This window comes from Heloderma suspectum, chromosome 4 (genome assembly GCF_057233095.1).
Source record: "Heloderma suspectum isolate Gila_16-S chromosome 4, 16-S_ref, whole genome shotgun sequence".
NCBI lineage: Eukaryota > Metazoa > Chordata > Lepidosauria > Squamata > Helodermatidae > Heloderma > Heloderma suspectum.
The window spans coordinates 266,089,346-266,110,333 of NC_139461.1; the positions used below are offsets into that span (position 1 = coordinate 266,089,346).

At 44.5% G+C, this 20,988-nt stretch overlaps 1 protein-coding gene across 3 annotated transcripts in view; it reads left to right on the top strand.

Annotated features, from left to right (window-relative positions):
- KLHL12 (kelch like family member 12) overlaps window positions 1-14,915 on the top strand; it is a 29,639-nt gene extending 14,724 nt beyond the window's left edge. For all 3 annotated transcript variants that reach the window (XM_084853687.1, XM_084853688.1, XM_084853689.1), the window contains 8 exons: window positions 704-853; window positions 5,932-6,046; window positions 7,730-7,836; window positions 8,986-9,181; window positions 10,283-10,441; window positions 11,431-11,529; window positions 12,218-12,404; window positions 13,074-14,915. In XM_084853687.1, coding sequence (XP_084709813.1) covers window positions 704-853; window positions 5,932-6,046; window positions 7,730-7,836; window positions 8,986-9,181; window positions 10,283-10,441; window positions 11,431-11,529; window positions 12,218-12,404; window positions 13,074-13,200 — 1,140 coding nt within the window. In that variant the 3' untranslated portion in view covers window positions 13,201-14,915. The remainder of the gene's footprint in view (window positions 1-703; window positions 854-5,931; window positions 6,047-7,729; window positions 7,837-8,985; window positions 9,182-10,282; window positions 10,442-11,430; window positions 11,530-12,217; window positions 12,405-13,073) is intronic.
- The last annotated feature ends 6,073 nt before the right edge of the window (window positions 14,916-20,988 follow it).

A 20,988-nucleotide genomic window follows, 5' to 3' on the forward strand; every position in this document is an offset into this window, starting at 1 on the left:
TGGGAGAGAGTCCCCTTTGCACTATGGTCAGGCTAGTTCTATCTTGTTAATGCCTTCCCTAACCATGTGCCCTCCAGATGTTTTGGATTACAACTCCCATCTTGCCTGACAATGGGCCATGCTGGTTGGAATTGATGGGAGTTCTAGTCCAGCAGTCAGGAGGGCACAATGTTGGGCAAGGTTGGCTTAGGTTAACGTCATGGGAGATCTTTTTTTCATGACCAAAGTCCTTTTTGTCCTTCTGTTTTAGGAGGGTGGGTGGGGAGAGAACAAAGAGGTTGTGTGCTTCAGTGCCTAAGAGGAGTGTGCATTCTTTAAATATGTATTTTTTAAAAAACAAAAGTTCTTCAAATGGTTAATTGTTGCTTTAGTGGAACAGGTAGCATATGTTCACCCTTTAGAGAGGTTCTTTAAAAGAGCCAAAATTACACTGTTGTGATAGGGATTATGTCTGTTGTCTTCAGTTATACCACATCTTGGGCATTACACACTAGGTTCTTGTGGCAATCACACAACAAAGTTACAACTTCCCTCACTAGAGAGATCCTTCTACTAGCTTTGAAGAGAATCGTGTTTTCCCAGCAACCATTGCTTGCCGAGCAAAGGCAGCTTCCTCACACCAGAGGCACGATCTGTGCTTGGACCTAAAGAAGTCTTTCCTCAGTTTTCCAAAAACTGATTAGTGTTATGCCTTCTCTTATAGGTGGATTCTGAAGAGCCTGTCTTTGAGGCAGTTATTAATTGGGTAAAGCACTCAAAGAAAGAACGGGAAGCATCCCTGCCAGAGCTTCTGCAATATGTGCGCATGCCACTTCTCACCCCGCGCTACATCACTGATGTCATAGACACTGAGGTAGGGCCAGTTGCCTTATTAAGCAGCTCATGGAATTGGTCTAATTTAATACTACAACTGCTGTATTATAAATTACGTACATTTAGAATATGGGAACATTTCTCCTGGTTCTTCTCAGAAATGCCTGTCATTCAGAGTGTTAACATGTATTGAGGAATATGACTTAGTACTTATAAAGCATTTGTTTCACCCAGTGAGATCAGTGGTCTCACTGATGTCCCAGTGGGTTGGGGCATCAAAGTGGAATGGGCCACAGGTGTTTATACACTGTTCCCCTTCTGCCCCCCTCCTCTAGCTCTTATGTGCCTGGTAGCTCATCGACTGAGCCCTCCTGTCTTGTGGTGCTGCTATTTAATGCCAGGCCAGTCCGTAATCATGGATGAGAAAGCTGACCTGGCATGTATTACTGAGACTTGGGTGGGTGAGCTGGGTGGGGTTGACCTGACTCAGCTATGCCCACCTGGGTACTTGGTGCAGCACCAACATAGGTTGGAGGGCCGGGGGTGGGGAGTCACTGTGGTTCATAGAACCTCCATCTCTATCACCAGGAAACAACTCCACCTTGGAGCAGGCCTTGGGTTTCCCCTGGTGTTGGGCCATAGAGACAGATTAGGGTGTACTGCTGGTGTACCCTCCACCTTGCTGCCCAGCATCCTCTGACTGAGCTGGCAGAAGCAGTATCGAGTGTGGTATTAGAGGAACCCAGGACGATGGTTCTGGGTGACTTCAGCTTCCATGCTGAGGCTATCTCTGGAGTTCCAGCTTGGGACTTCATGGCCTCCATGACAACCATGGGACTGTCTCAGTTTGTCATTGGCCCAACATATGAAGCAGGGCATACCCTTGATTTGGTTTTTGCTCCATGTTGTGAGTTGGGTAGTCTGAAGATGGGGTGTGTGTGTGTCCAGGTAACCCCATTGTCATGGTCAGACCATTTCCTGGTGAGATTTGAACTCACAGTGCTACTTCCCTCCTGCAGGGGGGGGGACCCATTCAGATGGTTTGACCCAGGAGACTGATGGAACCCAATGAATTTCTGAATGCTCTTGGGAATTTTCCAGTGGAGAGAGTTGGTGATCCAGCCTAGGCCATAGCCTCACTGTGGAATAGTGAGATGCGGAGGGCCATTGACTTGATTGCACCTGAGTGCCTTCTCCAGCGCTGTAGAGCCCGCTCCGTTCCTTGGTATACTGGGAGTTGCAGTCAATGAAACAAGCTGGACATTGGCTAGAGCGCAAATGGCGTAAGACTCAAAGCGAAGATGACCAAGCATGTTCTAGAGCACATAATCATGCCTGTTACTTGGCAGTGCAGGTAGCAAAGAAGGCTTGTTTTGCTGCCTCCATTACATCCTCGAGTAGCCATCCAGTGGAACTCTTCTGGGTGGTCCGGAGTTGTTAACACCCTCCCCAGCAAATGGGGCCTCGGCCCTGGCAAGGACCTGCTGTGACCTTTTTGCATTGCACTTTGAGGACAAAATCGCTTGTTTCCGCAGCAAACTTGATGCTGTTGTTAGTGCAGTTCCAGTCGAGGTGTCTGATGCCCCCATCTGCCCAATTTTGTGGGATCAGTTTCAGTTACTGCAGCCTAATGATGCGGACAAGGTGCTTGTAGCAATGCAGCCGACCACGTGCCCTCTTGATCCCTGCCCCTCTTGGTTAATAAAAGCTAGCTGAGGGGGTATGACTGGGTGGGTTCAGGGAATGATAAATGCTTCCCTGCTGTAAGGGGTGATTCCTGCTGTTCTTAAGGAGGCAGTCGTACGACCACTGCTGAAGAAGCCCACTCTGGACCCAACAGTATTAGATAGTTACCGCCCAGTCGGAAATACCCCTTTCTTAGGGAAGGTACTTGAGAGGGTTGTGGCGGAGCAACTGCAGGTGCTCTTGGAGGATACTGATGATCTAAACCCATTCCAGTCTGGGTTTCGATCTGGTTATGGGACTGAATCAGCCTTAGTCATCCTGATGGGTGACCTTTATTGAGAGAGGGACAGGGAGAGTGTAACCCTGTTCATTCTGCTTGACCTCTCATCAGCTTTTGATACCGTCGGCCATGGTATCCTCCTGGATCGACTCCATGGGATGGGTATCGGAGGCACTGTGTTACAGTGGTTCTGGTCCTACTTACAGGGCCCATTTCAGAGAGTAACATTGGGTGACTATTCCTCAGTCCCTTGGCAATTGAGCCACGGGGTGCTGCAGGGTACCATCTTGTCCCCAATGTTGTTTAACTTCTATATGAAGTTGCTGGGAGCTGTCATTAGGCGATTTGGAGCTAAATGCCATCAGTATGCTGATGACACACAGCTCTGTCTCCCTGTGACAGTTGAATCAGGAGAGGCTGTGCAAGTCCTGGACCAGTGCTTAGACTCAGTAATGGGTTAGATGAAGGCCAATAAACTGAAGCTGAATCCTGGCAAGACAGAAGCCCTGTGGGTGAGTAGTTCCCGGGTCTGAGAGATAGGCTCATTGCCTCTTCTGGATGCGATTGCACTCCCTCTGAAAGATCAGGTTCGTAGTCTGGGGGTACTCCTAGATCCATCATTGTCGCTGGAGGTCCAAGCGGCTGCAGTAGCTTGGAGTGCCTTTTACCAGCTTTGGCTAGTTTGCCAGCTACGGTCTCTCCAGGACAAGGATAGCTTGGCCACAGTGGTACAGGCATTAGTAACTTCAAGACTGGATTACTGCAATGCACTCTATGTGGGACTGCCCTTAAGGCTGGTCTGGAAGCTGGAGCTCATGCAGAATGCAGCAGCTTGGCTGTCGTCGGAGCTGCCCCTTTTCAGCATGTAACTCCTTTGCTGAGGGAACTGCACTGGCTGCCTATTCGCTTCCAGGGTAGGTTTAAGATATTAGTACTAGTGTACAAAGCCCTAAACAACTTGGGACCAGGATACCTGAGAGAGCACTTTCTTCTTTACCAACCTGCCCAGTCACTGAGGTAATCAGAGGGCATGTTCCTGGTGGTTCCACATGGACCCATGGCCCGGCTGGAGTCCACCAGGAAAAGAGCCTTCAGCATGGTGGCCCCCTTCCTGTAGAACTCCCTGCCTTTGGAGGTCAGGCAGGCACCAACGCTGTGTTGCTTTCGGCGCCTCCTGAAGACATTGTTATTTCGAGAGGCCTTCCTTGAGTGACCAGCTGCAGTTTATTAAATTCAGCATCTGTTTCTTTTAAAATGTTTTAATTGTTTTAATATGGTATTTTATTCTTTATCTTTGTTCACTGCTCTGAAATCTTTTCATGTGGAACGGTATATAAATATATTGTAAATAAATAATAAATAAATGGTAATTTTTTAAATTCACCTACAGTAAGTACAGATTAATTTGTGTGCAAGTGTTCCTTAAGAGTAATCATAACCCTATCTACTTCACTGTGTTGTATATGAACTCATAAAATATTTGAAATCAGTGAACTGAAACAAATGCCCTTATAACCTAACCACTCCTCATCCTCTGCACCCCATAAGAATGCACATTAACAGTGGAGGTAAGCAATGAATCCTGTGAATCCCAAATGCAGAAATCACAAAGACATTCCAGTTCAGGGATTTCTAGATACTAAGAGAGCTGGTCTACGCTTTGTGGAGAAAGTGGGGAAAGTCTTCTGAACTGTACTAAATTGGTTTTATTTTTTTAAATCTCATATAAAATACTTACTGTTTGTAGTTCTAAATTAGGGCACAGTCCTATGGAGATAGTTGGCCGCCTCCAAACTTGGAGGCGGCCAACTATCCAGTGCAGGGTGGATGGAGCATGGAGAGGATACTCCCCTGTGCACTCCGGCTACCCTGCATTTGCGGCTAGACAGCCATTTTTTGCTGTCTAGCCGAGGCGCGTTGGAGCAGAGGGGAAGGCCAGATGGTGCAAAGGAAGCATCATAATGATGCTTCTGCAGTCTCCTCCCCGCCCCTGGGAATGCCCCTTTTCAGCCGTTCCGTGCTACAATTACAAGCGCGGAGATGGGAATGAACCCCACCACCTATGAGGTGAGGGGGAGGGGCAAGGAATGAGGTTTCTGGGAACCCAGCTCGGAGCTGGGATTGCTAGCAGCCATATCTAGCAGCCATAGGATTGCTCCCTTATTTGTTTTGGCAATAGGCCCTAAGTCTGAATATAACAAAATAACAGCATTATAATAAACATAGAACATATGTCCAATTTTCAGTCTACTACACAAGTATCAAAATACTCTGCAGCTGCCATAGCAAAGTTGGGCTACTTTCAGAGTAACTTCCCTACTATTAGCAAGTAGGTAATCAAGTTTTTAGTAAAATTTCTGTCTCGGCTCCTCAGAAAATAAGATGTACTGTCTCGTGTTCTGAGAACTGTGAGTGGAAAGAAACTCATGGAAAGAGATTTTCCCATCCCTTTCTCTCCCCCGCTCCCACAAGTATATGGGGAGGGTTGGAGGACCCGAATGGTTTCTGATGGGGTATGGAGTACTGCTGAAGGAGCAGGGAATTAGCCAAGTCAAATTAACAAATCAATATCCATAGTATAGTTTTAAGTTCAAACTAATTAAGCTAATAAAAAGACCCCCTGGAAACAGTGTTAAATGTTCAGCCAGGAGAGTTGCACTTAAATTAAGGTTTTTTCTGCATACCTTGCCAGCATGAAGTGCCTTTTCTATATGATTTATACTACAGCATTATACATATTTAATCTTTTTAAATTAGTTCTTTCCTTCAATGCTGTCTTTCTTAATATGTGTTTAATTTGGCCTAGAGTTCATGAAATAGATGTATATGAATGTTAAAAGTATTATTTTATAAAACTTAGCAATGGTGTTAAGGAATGATTTAAAACTGGTTCCCTCCAGCTGGCATAACGAGCTTGGAACCTCCTGTATTGCATATTGTATTGGTCTCTCTTCTAACTAGAAGAATTAGAATTAGAGTTCAGAATTAGATACTACTTGAGTACAGGCAAGAAGGTATTCAGTTGCTTCTTGCAGCAGGTCACTATGCTAGGTACTATTTTCAGTGTACTATTTGTTACAGAATTGTTTTGAGGAACTGTAAAACTTGTATAAATTGCAAAAAATTGTACAATGCCCATATGTCTTCCCCAGCCTTTCATTCGATGTAGTTTACAATGCAGAGACCTTGTAGACGAAGCTAAGAAATTTCACCTAAGACCTGAGCTTCGGAGCCAAATGCAAGGTCCAAGAACTAGAGCACGTTTGGGTAAGCAGCAGAGGAATACATATCAAAATGACTGGAAAATTGTAAGGTATTAGGAAATGGTGATGTTCCATTCCTATGTTTAATGTCTTCTGTTGTCTGGCAAGCTCAAAATGTTTAACCCACAAAACAGGGGAGAAGATCTTCTCAAGTGCCTGAAAATGCTTTAATAAGCCCGATGCATTTTGGAAAGATATTTCCTTCCTCACAGACCACTCGTCTTTCTCTGCATGTATTTTGAAAAATCTGACACTTCCTCTGTTTCTGACAAAAGGGCTGCTTGTTTTTCTATGCATATATATTCAAAAATCATACTTCCTCTGTTTCTAACTACTTGAGTAAAGGAAGTATCAGTAAGGTTTTTCAAAATATACGCAAAGACGAGTGGGCCATGCGGAAGGAAATAACTTTCTGAAATGTGTCAATCTTATGAGGGTGTTTCCAGGCACTTGAGTTTATTTTCTCTCCTGTTTTTTGACCTAATTTGTGCCTTTCCCTCTTGTTTTTTTCTGAAATGTTTAACAGAATCATTACGTTATGTTGCACTGGTGCAACATATTTGAGGACTTGGTAGATTAAAGGGTATGTGTTTTTCTAAAGGGCGGCTGTGTTTTTCTAAAGGATAAACCTTATCTTATATGGATAAGTTGTACATCCTATGCTCCATGCATGGTTAGAAAGTGAAATGGCCATAATTGTTGTAAGTTGCTCGTTTTCTGCCCTCAAAGTCTGGGGTGTAGGCTCCTGATCCAAACCACGTAATAGTTCAAGAGTCATAGAAAACAAGCAGTTAGGTGCCAACTATGATGTTGCAAAACATTTGAAAAATACAATATTCTCAGGATGTTCTAGAAGTAAGCAAAATGACATCTGTTGTATGTCAAAAGTTGCTACTAGTTCCTGAAAGATCCTTGTAGCTTCAAAATTTACTTCCTAATTGAAGCAATTAAGTGGAAATAATAGCATGAACTCACCAAGTGCAAGCATAGAACATAGCAGCTAGATTTATATGGCACAAGCTAAACATGAGGGAAAAAAGCAAGGATCATTTGGCTTGGATTAACAGATATGGAAGTTTAATTTTTGCTTTTCAATTTTGCATTAAGCTATAATTGTATTTTTATTACCACGCTGATCTAGCCTTGAAAATGTCAGTATGGGTGGAGGGTAGAATTTTCAAAACGTTAAATGACTCTTGATATAGGGTTCACTATTTTCCACAATCATAAGAAGAATGAAATGCAGTGGCACACTCCAGTGCTTAGTTATGCTCGCTTATGTTCTACTGAAATAAATGGGACTAGCATGCTTTAGCTTAATGATTTGCTGAATGGTATCCTGCGTGTTTTAAATAGAAGCAGTGCAGATTTAGGCAGAATTCATGGGAGGGGGGCATGGAAATAAATTGCTTAGCGAAATAATCAAGTCTCTTGCTTGGGCAGTCTGTCAGGATTGGTTTAAGACTAATATATTACTCAACTCTACAGTTCTAGACTAGCTACTTAGGTTTAAGGAAAACATTTGAAATGCCAATAAGGAAAGTTAAAAAAATGTACTCTGAGATTCTGTTGTTCATGCTTAGGGCCCCCTCTTCCCCTCTTCAAAATAGAGTATACAAACTTGGCAGAGGATTTCTTCTGATGACCTACTGGAGTATTAACATTATGGTGTTCCATCTTCATTCAGGTGCCAATGAGGTTCTCTTAGTAATTGGGGGCTTTGGAAGTCAGCAGTCACCTATTGATGTGGTGGAGAAATATGACCCGAAGACACAGGAGTGGAGTTTCCTACCAGTATGTAATTGTCTGCTTTGTCACATTTTTGCAATAATAATAATATACCAATTACATGTTAAAGTATGCTTGTCTTGTCTGATTATGCATACTAAGGGTCTAACTGCACGTTACTAACTAATGTATATAACAGTGCCTCAGCACCTCTTTTTAAAAAGTGAAGCTGCCAGAGGAACAGCTTCACAAAGTTGTTTTATTACACATCCCCTCTACGTAAGAAAAAATATGAAATCTGTACACCATTATTTGTGCACAATGAACCATGTTTCTCTCTCTCCTTCTGTAATCATCACAGAGAGTGGAATGGTGACTTCCCACTGATTGTGTGGGTGGCAGTCCATGTGTGCATGCTTTAGGGTAATGATTAAAAGAATGAACTGCAGGTTAGGAAGTCCCCAGTTCAAATCTCAATTCGCCCATGAATTTACAGGGTGTCTCTGAAGCCCTCCCAAGTTTCCTAAATCCTCCCTCAAAACTAAAATATTGAAATAATGCTAGTCTTGCCTTCTGGGGAACATGTGGCTCTCCAGATATTGTTGGACTGCAGCATCCATCAGCCATAGCCAGCGTAGCCAATGGTGAGGGATGATGGGAGTTACGGTCCAACAACCTTTAGAGAGCCACATGTTCTCCACTGCTGTTTTACAGGACTATTATAAGGGTTACTGAGAACGCATGTGAAATGGGTTGAAAACATTTTATTCATACAAGTACCCATGTAGGAAAGACATCTTATGTATAGCAACCTGAGATGAAGAATCAGAAATATTCCAGATGAAATTTCAACTTGCTTATACCCCCAACACCATCCAAAAGTCACATTAATGCTTTCTAAATCTCCTAGCGAGCCATGCCCTTTCTGTGTGTCAAAAGCTGTTGATATTTATTCACTGCTTTCATTGAGGCCATTTTTGTCTTGTGTAGGAGAACTGAAATGTGTGCTGCATCTTAAAGGGAGAGCATGTGAAATTGAATACTTCTGTCATCATTGAACTGGATACTTAGAGATGATCAGCTTTGTTACATTAGTTCATTATGACTTGCAGCACCTTATCTGTATTAATAGTTCTTTCTCTATCTGGTAGCACTTGATACTTAGAGACACCAAAATTTATTGGTTCCTTTTTTTCTGTCTTTTAACATGTGTAGAGCATCAGCCGTAAAAGACGCTATGTTGCCACAGTTTCCTTGCATGATCGGATATATGTAATAGGTGGCTATGATGGTCGTTCCCGTCTCAGCTCTGTAGAATGCTTGGATTACACATCTGATGAAGACAGTATCTGGTATTCCGTAGCTCCCATGAATGTTCGACGGGGCCTAGCAGGGGCTACTACTCTGGGAGGTATGTATTGGTTAATGAATTGTCATCTTCCTACCGATGATCCTTGTTGTAAAAAATATAGGTACATTGAAGAACTGGTTATTCCCTGTTATTTGGCCAAGATACATAGATACTGCTAAAATATGAATTGTAAATACTGTGATTTGTTTCAGTTCACCATGATATGATATATAGGCAGGGGATCTTGTGTATCTGCCTCAAGAAATCTAGCTCTTAGCATCAGCATATGTTCACTTAATAGGACATCTGCTATCTTTAACTGTAAATTGGAGTCCCATCTCAGTCTATGCTTCCCATACTGTACGTAGGGGGATCTTGCCACATTCCCTTCTTAATCTCTTGAAACCCTACTAACTCCAAAACCAGTGGCTGATGGTCACTCACTGGCTGTTCTCCAACCGAAAATTTCTTTACATAGGCAGCACTGAAAGAGTTTAATAAAAAATAATCTATGACACAACCTTTTCAAGGAGCAATACGTAAAGTTGCCTGTGGATTCGTCTGGGCCAGTACCATTACATAGAAGCACTGTAAGCTTATAGAACTACTGTAATATGCTCTACATGGGGCTACCATTCAAATGTGTTTGGAAACTACAGCAGCCAGAGATGTGACTTGGAGCCAGTATTTTGGGGCATGTAATTCCATTCTTGTGTCAGCTTCAGTTGTAATTCTGTTCTTCTGTCAGCTTTTCTGGCACTTTTAAAGCTCTAAACACTTTGGGCTCACAATACTTGAACTACTGTCTTACACATATGACATTGCTGGACTCCTTAGATCATTGGGAGGTGCTCTGCTCCAAAGCCTCCATCATCAGACGTGCAGCTGGGCATTTCAGGAGGCATATGACATCTGGCGTAGCTGGTTGGTTTTGTATTCCCCTTTGTTTGCTTTTTTGCTGTTTCTTCTGTACTTCTATTACCTTGGGGAGGTGTTAATTAATTTTTATATTTCTAATGAGGTAAGGTACCTTGGGTGCTTTAGAAATAAAGAAAAATGGCAAGATATAAATATTTTAACAAAAAAATAAAGATGATCATGGCAAACACAGCCCTTGTTGTTGAAATGTCTGACTCCAGTTCATAACCTGGTGTGTTTCAGACATGATCTATGTTTCTGGAGGTTTTGATGGAAGCCGGCGCCACACCAGTATGGAGAGATATGATCCCAACATTGATCAGTGGAGCATGTTGGGAGATATGCAGACAGCTCGAGAAGGAGCAGGACTGGTTGTCGCTAACAATGTTATCTACTGTCTTGGTGGGTAACGTTTGTGTCTTCTGATTTGTGTATACTAGTGTACCAACCACGTTCTGGTAAAAAGGCTATGCAAGGAGTAAGTCTTCCAGTATTTTCAAGTTTTATTTACCTCTGTCCTGGGGTGTCCATTAAGTATGAACATGTTCTTCCCTAGAATGTCTATAGATTCAGAATTCCAATATCTGAGAGCAGTAACCTGTAAGTATAAAAGTAAAAATGGAGCAAAGATGGGAAGTTTTGCAGGACAGAGTTCAGGAATTGTTGATCACACCAGTCCTCTTAGTTTTTGTATTTAAGAGGTGACTTGGTTACATTTTAAGAAATACTGTCCTAAACAAATGCTTAAGAGTTCATTAGCATAAACATGGGGCTGATAGCTAAAGATGGGAATACCCAAATTAGATTCTTTATTTCATATGAATAAATATTGAAATGGGTTTTATGAAGTTACATTAATTTTCATTGAACTTCTCAAAGCAATTGATCTAAAATATTCTGACACTAGTGAGGTAGTAAGAGTAGCATTACTTATTCTGTACGATAATGTAAGAAGCAAAACGCATTGAAGTGTCGTCTTCTGGGGTAACCCTGGTCTGTGCTCACTGCAGCATTAAGAACTTTGCAGCTTTACCTAGTAAAGCATAAACTTTGCGCTCACACATACTACCTTCCTCTTGTGCCTAGTGCCCCCAAATATTCCCAGGTCTTTTTTACAGAGATACCTTAATTCTGTTTCAGAAGCCAAATCATCTGGAGGAAGCTGGTAAAGGACTGGGCCCATTGTCTACTTTTATAAATGTAGAAAATGGCAATAGAGTTTTAAAAGTTTATCCCATTTCCTTTGTGGCTCAAAGCCCTTTCCTCTTTACCTATTCTAAGCCATTTAGAATGAGGGATCCTTCTTTTTTATGAGTGTTGCTCATCCTGAGCCTTTGACCTCTAAATAGAAGTAATAAATTAATTTGTTGGGTTCTTCTGTGTGTTTTCAGGTGGTTATGATGGTCTGAACATCTTAAACTCCGTGGAGAGATATGATCCCCACACTGGGCATTGGACAAATGTCACTCCAATGGCCACCAAACGCTCAGGTGAGATTTCTGATCATAGGTAGAAAGCTGTGGAATGAAATTTATAACCTGATTTCTAGCAAGTCTTGGTCAGCATTAATAAATTGTAGTGTAGCTGCAGTGATTCTATCACTGCCACCTTGACAACCATGGGTGGAAAAGTGGAATATACATTTAATAAATAAAATAGATATCAGTAATCTTTAAGTAACATTCATGGTGGTTTAATAGAAAATTTGTTTAGCAAAAAAAAAATCTTCCATGCAGTTCTGTTCCTTAAAAAGCAGTGAAGGCCTCAAGTGATATATCCAGAATTTACCAAGCATACCAGCGACCAACACGTTTTCTGGCACCTCTTGTACTATCATAATATCTGAATAATCTTCATAATATGTAAACCATCTACTCTCTCTCACTCCTTCATGCCACTGAAGCAACACTTTGGTGGGGCATTTTAAATGTATATTTTCTTTGAGATCTTTAAGCAATCATTCACACATTATGGTTTAGGGAATAGTTTGCACCAGCTTTCCTCTGACACCTTAGCACTGGTAACCTGTGAATACTAAAGAGGCAGGCATTATAACTGCACACAACTTAGTATTTGTTTATAGACAGCAAGAGGTATGATCTCATATTGTTTCCAGATATGGCTAATTGTAGGAAGCTCACTTATCTTGGCGTCACATTTCATGGTTTCTCTTTGTAGGAGCTGGAGTAGCCTTGCTGAATGATCATATTTATGTGGTTGGAGGGTTTGATGGAACGGCACATCTCTCCTCTGTGGAAGCATATAACATTCGCACCGATTCCTGGACAACAGTGACCAGTATGACAACGCCCCGCTGTTATGTGGGTGCAACAGTCCTGAGGGGAAGGCTTTATGCCATAGCAGGGTAAGCAGGCCGGGCCCCCTGTACTGGAAAAACTGGATGCCCTAGGCATACCTGAGACTTTCTCTGCTTTATGGCTATACCGGCATGTTAAATCTGTCCCATCCTTTTTAACTGTGCCCTTCCACCCTCCCCATATACAGTTTGTTGGAGGTATGGGTCAACATAAGAACATGGGAAGCTGCCTTATATTGGGTCAGACCCTTGGTCCATCTTGCCCAGTATTGTTGACTCTGACTGGCAGTGGCTCTCTAGGGTTTCAGGCAGGAATTTGTCCAGCCTTACCTGGGGATTGAACCTGGGACCTTCTGCATGCAAAGCATGTGCTCTACCCACTGAGCCATGATCCTGGCCTCTTGTCATCTTATCCAACCTCTTCAGTCTATGATCTCTGTTTTGAGGTTTGCCAAGCCTCCATCCAGTTTGGCACATGCCCTGAAGACACTCATTAGACTCATGTCACACACTCCCTGTACATCCATATTGCTGCATTCAGACTGCTTGCATGTTTCCCACTCCCAGTTCATCAGCTCATGGGGCTGCAGCTCCACACCCCTGTGGAGGAAAGGAAAAGAGCTGGAGGGACTGGCTAACTGATATAATTAATCTCTCCTACCTCCAAGAGTTCTAGGCTTCAATATATTTTCATCTGTAACCTTCTACCATGTGTAGGTATGATGGGAACTCACTCCTGAGCAGTATTGAGTGCTACGACCCTATCATTGACAACTGGGAAGTGGTGACATCACTGGGGACCCAACGCTGTGATGCTGGCGTTTGTGTGCTGCGGGAGAAGTGACTTCAGGGAAAGGCCTTGTGAGAGCACTTCCATGGTACAGAGAGGCTATAGGATAAAGCACTGGCTGACTTGGAGTTCTTGATCTTGCAGCTGTGGATGCAGTGACCATTGCTATCTGGCCTTGCTGCACACCCTCCGGCTCATCTTCAAAGCTACTGATTCATTTTTAAAAAACACACACACACAAGGCACTTCGAGCTGAAAATTACATGCTCGTGTAGGCGACCCCTGTAAAAGTGAGTTGTCAGAGCAGCAAGGTTGTTTATGTCTTCCAGCCTTCTGAACACCTGAGATTAAGCAGCTCATCTTGGTCATCTCCAAAGCATCAGCATATGCAAGGAGTTGTGAGCATAGGTCCAAGGCTTGGTTTGTGCCTGAATGTTTCCATGTACCAAATATGCTGCAGTGCGGACATACTGTTAGTGAACATTGTGTGGGCGTAGGGTGCTTTCTGGATGGTTTTTCAGGTTCTGCACACACTTGCACATGATGCTGGGAAGAAGAGCCACATGTAGGCTGATTGCGTATAACTGAAAGACTCAGTATGTTGGTGTAAGGAATCTGACCTTCACCTTAATAACTGAAGAGGAGGAAACGGGAGACTACTGCCTACTGCACTATTTAGCCTGTCTGCTGGGGAGAATGACAAGCAGGTAGGAAGAGAACATTACATTTTATGTTTACTGCCAGACATTGGATACCAATATTTCCTGGAGAGAGAGAGGTTGTGTTCTAGTACTTGTGAATAAAAACCTGGTTGTAGTTTACATCTATCTTCTAAGCTAGAAGTTCTTAGCGTTAGCAGAGCAATGAAGTAATAAGTCTTGACAGTGTGTTATTGAGTGCCTGAGCATAATGGATGGGTACAAACATACGCTTTCAAAAAGGGTACATCGGCCCAGGCTACTTTTCAGTTGTTGGATGTGCACTTTCACTGCAGCCTATTCCAACAAGTCACAAAGCACCTCTTAACTTACACTGGTCATCTCGGAGCCTGCACTGCAGATAACGTTGAAATCTGATAACCTATGCAGGGCTTGCGGTCTGTATGTCCCGCATGAGCAATGTCAGCCCAAGTTTTCTCATATATCATCATCTCTGCTTTTATTAAGACTGTTTCTTGTGTTCCTGCTTTAGCATTGAAGCACCAAAGTTAGGAGCTTGAGAAGTTATATACCCTTAAGAGTGTACATATGTTGCCAATACATTGTTGTTTTATCTGCTGACCATCCAGATCCATTTACAGCAAGTATTTTGAGCGATCATCTATAACGTGAACTGGAACTCTTAACTTTTGCTCAAGGCATCTCTCTAGCGACATTTAGGATTCCCTTTTGTCCTGCCTATTTAATACTCCTCTGGTGTGTAATGCAGCTTGTATTAGATGTGTGAAAATAAGTCACACTGCCGAAGTGCACACCTGAGCCTGTGGATAATGCGGCCCTGTCCCTCAATTATGTGCCCTACACTTTCAGCATGACCCTGGAGCAATCTCCCATAACCTACTGAGCTTCTTCCTGTGTTGCCCAATCAGGAACCAAGGGGTGAATGTATTTATTTTCTTGGGTGCTGTTGACTCCTTGCTTTGGGGATGTGGTAGCATGGGATAAAGATGCACTTTCAAACAACACTGAGTTTATAAATTCTCTCCTGTCACACCAGTGTTTGATTCATTTCTTATGTATTTTGTAATAAAAGTATCTCGGGTACATGTGAATGTTTTGTCTTTTCAAGTAGGTTGGTTTTATATTTGCACTGTTGCACTCCAGCATGTTTTTAAAAGCCAAACATGGTGTTGATCAAAAGCACCTTTACAGCTCCTCAAAGGCCTACACAGGCTTCTAGTTGGAGTTGCCAATTAAATAACAATTACCAGCTCCTGCCAGGGGAAAGCCAACAGGGGCTGGGAAGCATCCAGTTCAGGCTGAATCATCCCTAGGAGATGAAGGTGGAAATGTTTCTTATGGCCCAAATGGGGATGGGGAGGAAATAGGTCATGAACATATGGTGAAACATGAGCGCCAGTCAAAGAGGCCTAAGGGCCAGAGCAGACGATACACATACCATAGACATCTGGGGAGGGACACCATGTGTAAGTGTTTCTGTGCTAATGTTTAGAGGCCTCTGAGCCAAAATGGGAGAGTTGGAGTGCCTAGTTTTAAAGGAGTATCAGATATACTGGGCATAACAGTAACCTGGTGGAATGGAGAGGACCAGTGGGATATGATCATCTCTGGATGTAAACTATAGGAAGGACAGGCCGTACTGGAGGAGGTGTTGCTTTGTATGTCAAAGATGGCATAGTATCAAGCAGAACAGAAAACCTAAAAGGGGCAGACACCTCCACAGAAGCACTGGGCGTGACAATACCAGGCTCCAAAAAGTAATTTAGTACTGGACTGCAAGGAGGTCAAATCAGTCCATCCTAAAGGAAATCAACCCTGACTGCTCATTGGAAGGACAGATACTGAAGCTGAAGCTCAAATATTTTGGCCACCAAATGTGAAGAGAAAAGTCACTGATGCTGTGAAAGATTGAAGGCCAAAGGAGAAGGGGACGGCAGAGGATGAGATGGCTAGATAGCATCACCGATGCAATGAATATGAACTTGAGCACGCTCCGGGAGAGAGCGCAGGACAGGAAGGCCTGGCGTGCTATGGTCCATGGGGTCACGAAGAGTCGGACACGACTTAACGACTGAACAACAAGTAGGAACATGCTATTATCCCCGGACCAGAACACTCAGGGTGATCTTGATGGAAAATGAGATCAGGGAGGTATCCAAATGAGGAAGTGCTGTAATAACTGAGTGACTTCAAGGACACCCACACTGACTGGATAAATGCATGTTCTAGCCATGACAAAGAGGTTCAAGTTCTCGATGCCCTAAATAACTGTTCCCTAAAACAGTTGGTCATGGAACCAACCAGAGGGGAGGCAACCCTGGATTTAATGTTAAGTGGTGCCACCCAGGACCTAGTGTGAGTGTTGTCAAACCAATTGGAAACAGCGATCACAGTGCTAGCAAGATTTAATATATATTTAAGTGGAAAATTGCCAAGGAAGTCCAATACAGTCACATTTGACTTGAGGGGATTTCTCTAAAATGAAGGAACTCATAAAAAGGGAGTTGAAAGAGGGAGTCAAGAGGGTTCAATCCCTTCCAAAATGATTGGAGGTTACTCAGAACCACAATAGAAGCTCAGCTAGAATCTCCATAGGAAAGGTAGCACCAAGCCCAAGAGGTCACCAGCATGGTTAACAAGCAGGGTCAATGAAGTTGTTAGAGAAAAGTCTTCAAAACAAAAACGGGACACAAATTTGCACAAAGGAGATGCAAGCAGACAATAAATGCAAAAACATGTTGAGGAGCATATCACTAACAACATCAAGGACAATAATAAATCTTATATCAGAAGCAGGAAACCAGATAGGGAGGCAGGTGGACCATTGGATGTACTAAAGGAGGATAAGGCAGCTGCGGAGAAGCTAAATGAATTCTTTTTATCTGTATTTACTGTAGAAGATACAGGACAGATACCTGTGCCTGAAGTGATGTTTTCAGGAAGGAAGCCTGAGAAACTGAGGCAAATAGTGGTGACAGAAGGTGAAGTTCTCAACCTTATTGACAAACTGAAAATCTATAAATCACTGGGCCCAGATGGTGTCCATCCTAGAGTTCTTAAAGAACTTAAATGTGAATCATAGAATAGCAGGGTTGGAAGGGGCCTACAAGGCCATCGAGTCCAACCCCCTGCTCAATGCAGGAATCCAAGTCAGAGCATCCCTGACAAATGGCTGTCCAGCCTCGTCTTGAACACCTCCAGGGTGGGAGAGCCCACTACCTCCCTAGGTAATTGGTTCCATTGTCGTATTGCTCTAACAGTCAGGACGTTTTTCCTGATGTTCAGCCAGAATCTGGCTTCCTGTCACTTGAGCCCATTATTCTGTGTCCTGCACTCTGGGATGATCGAGAAGAGATCCTGGCCTTCCTCTCTGTGACAACCTTTCAAGTACTTGAAGAGCGCTATCATATCTCCCCTCAGTCTTCTCTTCTCAAGGCTAAACATGCCCAGTTCTTTCAGTCTCTCTTCATAGGACTTTGTTTCCAGTCCCCTGATCATCTTTGTTGCCCTCCTCTGAACCCTCTCCAGTTTGTCTGCATCTTTCTTAAAGTGCGGTGCCCAGAACTGGACACAGTACTCCAGATGAGGCCTAACCAGTGCTGAGTAGAGGGGAACTAGTACTTCCCGGGATTTGGAAGCTATATGCAGCCCAAAAGAGCATTTGCCTTTTTTGCTGCCACATCACATTGTTGGCTCATATTCAGCTTGTGACCTACAACAATTCCACGATCCTTCTCGCTTGTAATGTTGTTAAGCCAAGTATCCCCTATCTTGTAACTGTGTGTTTCGTTTCTTTTTCCTCAGTGCAGAACTTGGCATTTATCCCTATTAAATGTCATTCTGTTGTTTTCTGCCCAGCACTCCAGTCTATCAAGATCACTTTGAATTTTGTTTCTGTCTTCCAAGGTATTAGCTACCCTGCCCAATTTTGTGTCATCTGCAAATGTGATCAGCATTCCTTGCACCTCCTCCTCCAAGCCATTAATAAAAATGTTGAAGAGTACTGGGCCCAGGACTGAGCCCTGTGGTACCCCACTCGTTAGCTCTCGCCAGTTTGAGAAGGTCCCATTGATAAGCACTCTTTGAGTCCGATGCTTAGGGATGTACAAAAGTTCCACCACGGATCTCAGGGAGGCCGAATGCCAGCGCATTCGGCCCCCCGAAATCGGTGGCGGAACGGCCCGCCACACCCCCCCGCCACCACCACCCCCGGACGAGACTTACCTTGGGCGGATCTTCCTGGCGGCGGCAGCTCCGGCGGCGGTTCGGCGGCCGGTCTTCCGACCAGCTGCCACTGCTGCCGCCATTTCCAGGTTAAAAAAAACAAACGTGATAGGCTACGTAAAGATTTACATAGCCTATCACGGCTAGATTTTTAAAAAACACTGTGATAGGCTACGTAAACATTTACGTAGCCTATCACGGCTGACTGCAGGGATGCAAATGGCGGCGGCTACGGCCGCCGCCCTTTGCGTCCCTGCTAGCCAGCGGCTGGATGTCCAGCTGCTGGCGGAGCCAGCCGGCAGCTCCGCAGAATCACTGCGGATCACAGCCGGCCAGCCAAGATTCCGGGGGGGAGGAACAGAGCGCCTCCCCCCCCGGCCAGGATTCCGGGGGGAGGGACGGAACGTCTCCCGTTCCGTCCCTCCCCCCGTTAAAAACAACAAAAAGGCTTTCTTCAGCTACGTGCATAGTAAAAGGCAGAGGAAAGAAATGGTTGTTCAGCTATTAAATAAGGATGGCAAAATGATAACAGATGACAAAGAAAAGGCAGAAGTGCTCAATTCCTACTTTGGCTCAGTCTTCTCCCAAAAGAGGGTCTATGACCCCCCTGGCAAAGGCGAAGTACAGGCTGAAGGGGCAGGATTGCAGCTTGAGATCGACAGGCATATGGTCAAGGAACACCTCATTACTTTGAATGAGTTCAAATCTCCAGGGCCAGATGAACTGCATCCTAGAGTAATAAAGGAACTGGCAGAAGAACTCTCAGAACCGCTGTCTATTCTCTTTGAGAAATCATGGAGGACCGGGGAAGTGCCAGATGACTGGAGGAGGGCTAACATTGTCCCTATCTTCAAAAAGGGTAAAAAGGAGGAACCTGGGAACTACAGACCAGTCAGTCTGACATCAATCCCTGGGAAAATTCTGGAGCAGATCATAAAGCAATCCATCTGGAAGCACCTTGACATCAATGCCGTGATTACTCGAAGCCAACATGGATTTGTCAAAAACAAGTCCTGCCAGACAAATCTGATCTCATTTTTTGATCAAGTCACCTCCCTTGTAGACCGTGGGAATGCTGTAGACATCATATACCTCGACTTCAGCAAAGCTTTCGACAAAGTGCCCCATGATATCCTGATGAGCAAACTAGCTCAAAGTGGGCTAGATGAAACAACGATCATGTGGATCCACAGTTGGCTACAGAATCGGACTCAAAGAGTGCTTATCAATGGGACCTTCTCAAGCTGGGGAGAGGTAACGAGTGGGGTACCGCAGGGCTCAGTCCTGGGCCCAGTGCTCTTCAACATTTTTATTAATGACTTGGAGGAGGAGGTGCAGGGAATGCTGATCAAATTTGCAGATGACACAAAATTGGGAGGGATAGCTAATACTTTGGAAGACAGAAACAAAATTCAAAGTGATCTGGATAGACTGGAGTGCTGGGCAGAAAACAACAGAATGGCATTTAATAGGGACAAATGCCAAGTTCTGCACCTAGGAAAAAGAAACCAAATGCACAGTTACAAGATGGGGGATACGTGGCTCAACCACACTACGAGCGAGAAGGATCTTGGAATTGTCGTCGATCACAAGCTGAATATGAGCCAACAATGTGATGTGGCTGCAAAAAAGGCAAATGCTATTTTGGGCTGCATTAATAGAAGCATCGCTTCCAAATCCCGGGAAGTACTAGTTCCCCTCTACTCAGCACTGGTTAGGCCTCATCTGGAGTACTGTGTCCAGTTCTGGGCACCACACTTTAAGAAGGATGCAGACAAGCTGGAGAGGGTTCAAAGGAGGGCAACAAAGATGATCAGGGGACTGGAAACAAAGCCCTATGAAGAGAGACTGAAAGAACTGGGCATGTTTAGCCTTGAGAAGAGAAGACTGAGGGGAGATATGATAGCACTCTTCAAGTACTTGAAAGGTTGTCACAGAGAAGAAGGCCAGGATCTCTTCTTGATCATCCCAGAGTGCAGGACACGGAATAATGGGCTCAAGTGACAGGAAGCCAGATTCCGGCTGAACATCAGGAAAAACTTCCTGAGTGTCAGAGCAATACGGCAATGGAACCAATTACCTGGGGAGGTGGTGGGCTCTCCCACACTGGAGGCCTTTAAGACGAGGCTGGACAGCCATTTGTCAGGGATGCTCTGACTTGGATTCCTGCATTGAGCAGGGGGTTGGACTCGATGGCCTTGTAGGCCCCTTCCAACCCTACTATTCTATGATTCTATGATTCTATACTGACAGCTTTGGCTGTCCCCTTGAACCAACAGCCTGAAACCAGCCCTTTGGTACCAATGGTCGAGACCGAACAATGGTCGAGTCCCCAAACAAATGCTCCACTAACCCCCGGGCTCCAGGACCGAAGCTGGTTGGCCACTGTGCGAACAGAGTGCTGGACTAGATGGACCTTGGTCCCCTGCTCCGGGCCTGTCCAGAGCCAAAGGATGGCTGGGGGAGGCGTGACCCCATCTTCTGGCCTTCGTTTGCTGCTCTGCAATGCCAGGTCTGTTACCCAGAAAACCTCCCTCATCCATGACATGATCCTGGATGAGGGTGCAGACCTGGCATGTATTACGGAGACCTGGCTGGCCGAGGCTGCTGCTCCAACCCTTGCAGCCATGTGTCCAGCTGGATTTTCGTATGCACAGCAGCCGAGGGCTGGGGATCGGGGAGGGGGAGTGGCTGTTATCTACCGAGAGTCCTTGGTCTTCACCAGAACCCCTCTCCGGGAGACCAAGGTTGTTGAGTGCATGTACTGGAGGTTGGGCCCGAAGGGCAGTCTGGGGATTCTGCTCGTGTACCGTCCACCCCGCTGCACGACTGACTCCCTGGCCGAGGTGCTTGAGGTGGTCTCTGATGTGCGTGTACAGTCCCCTAACTTACTGGTGTTGGGGGACTTCAACGTACATTCGGAGGCCATCCTCACAGG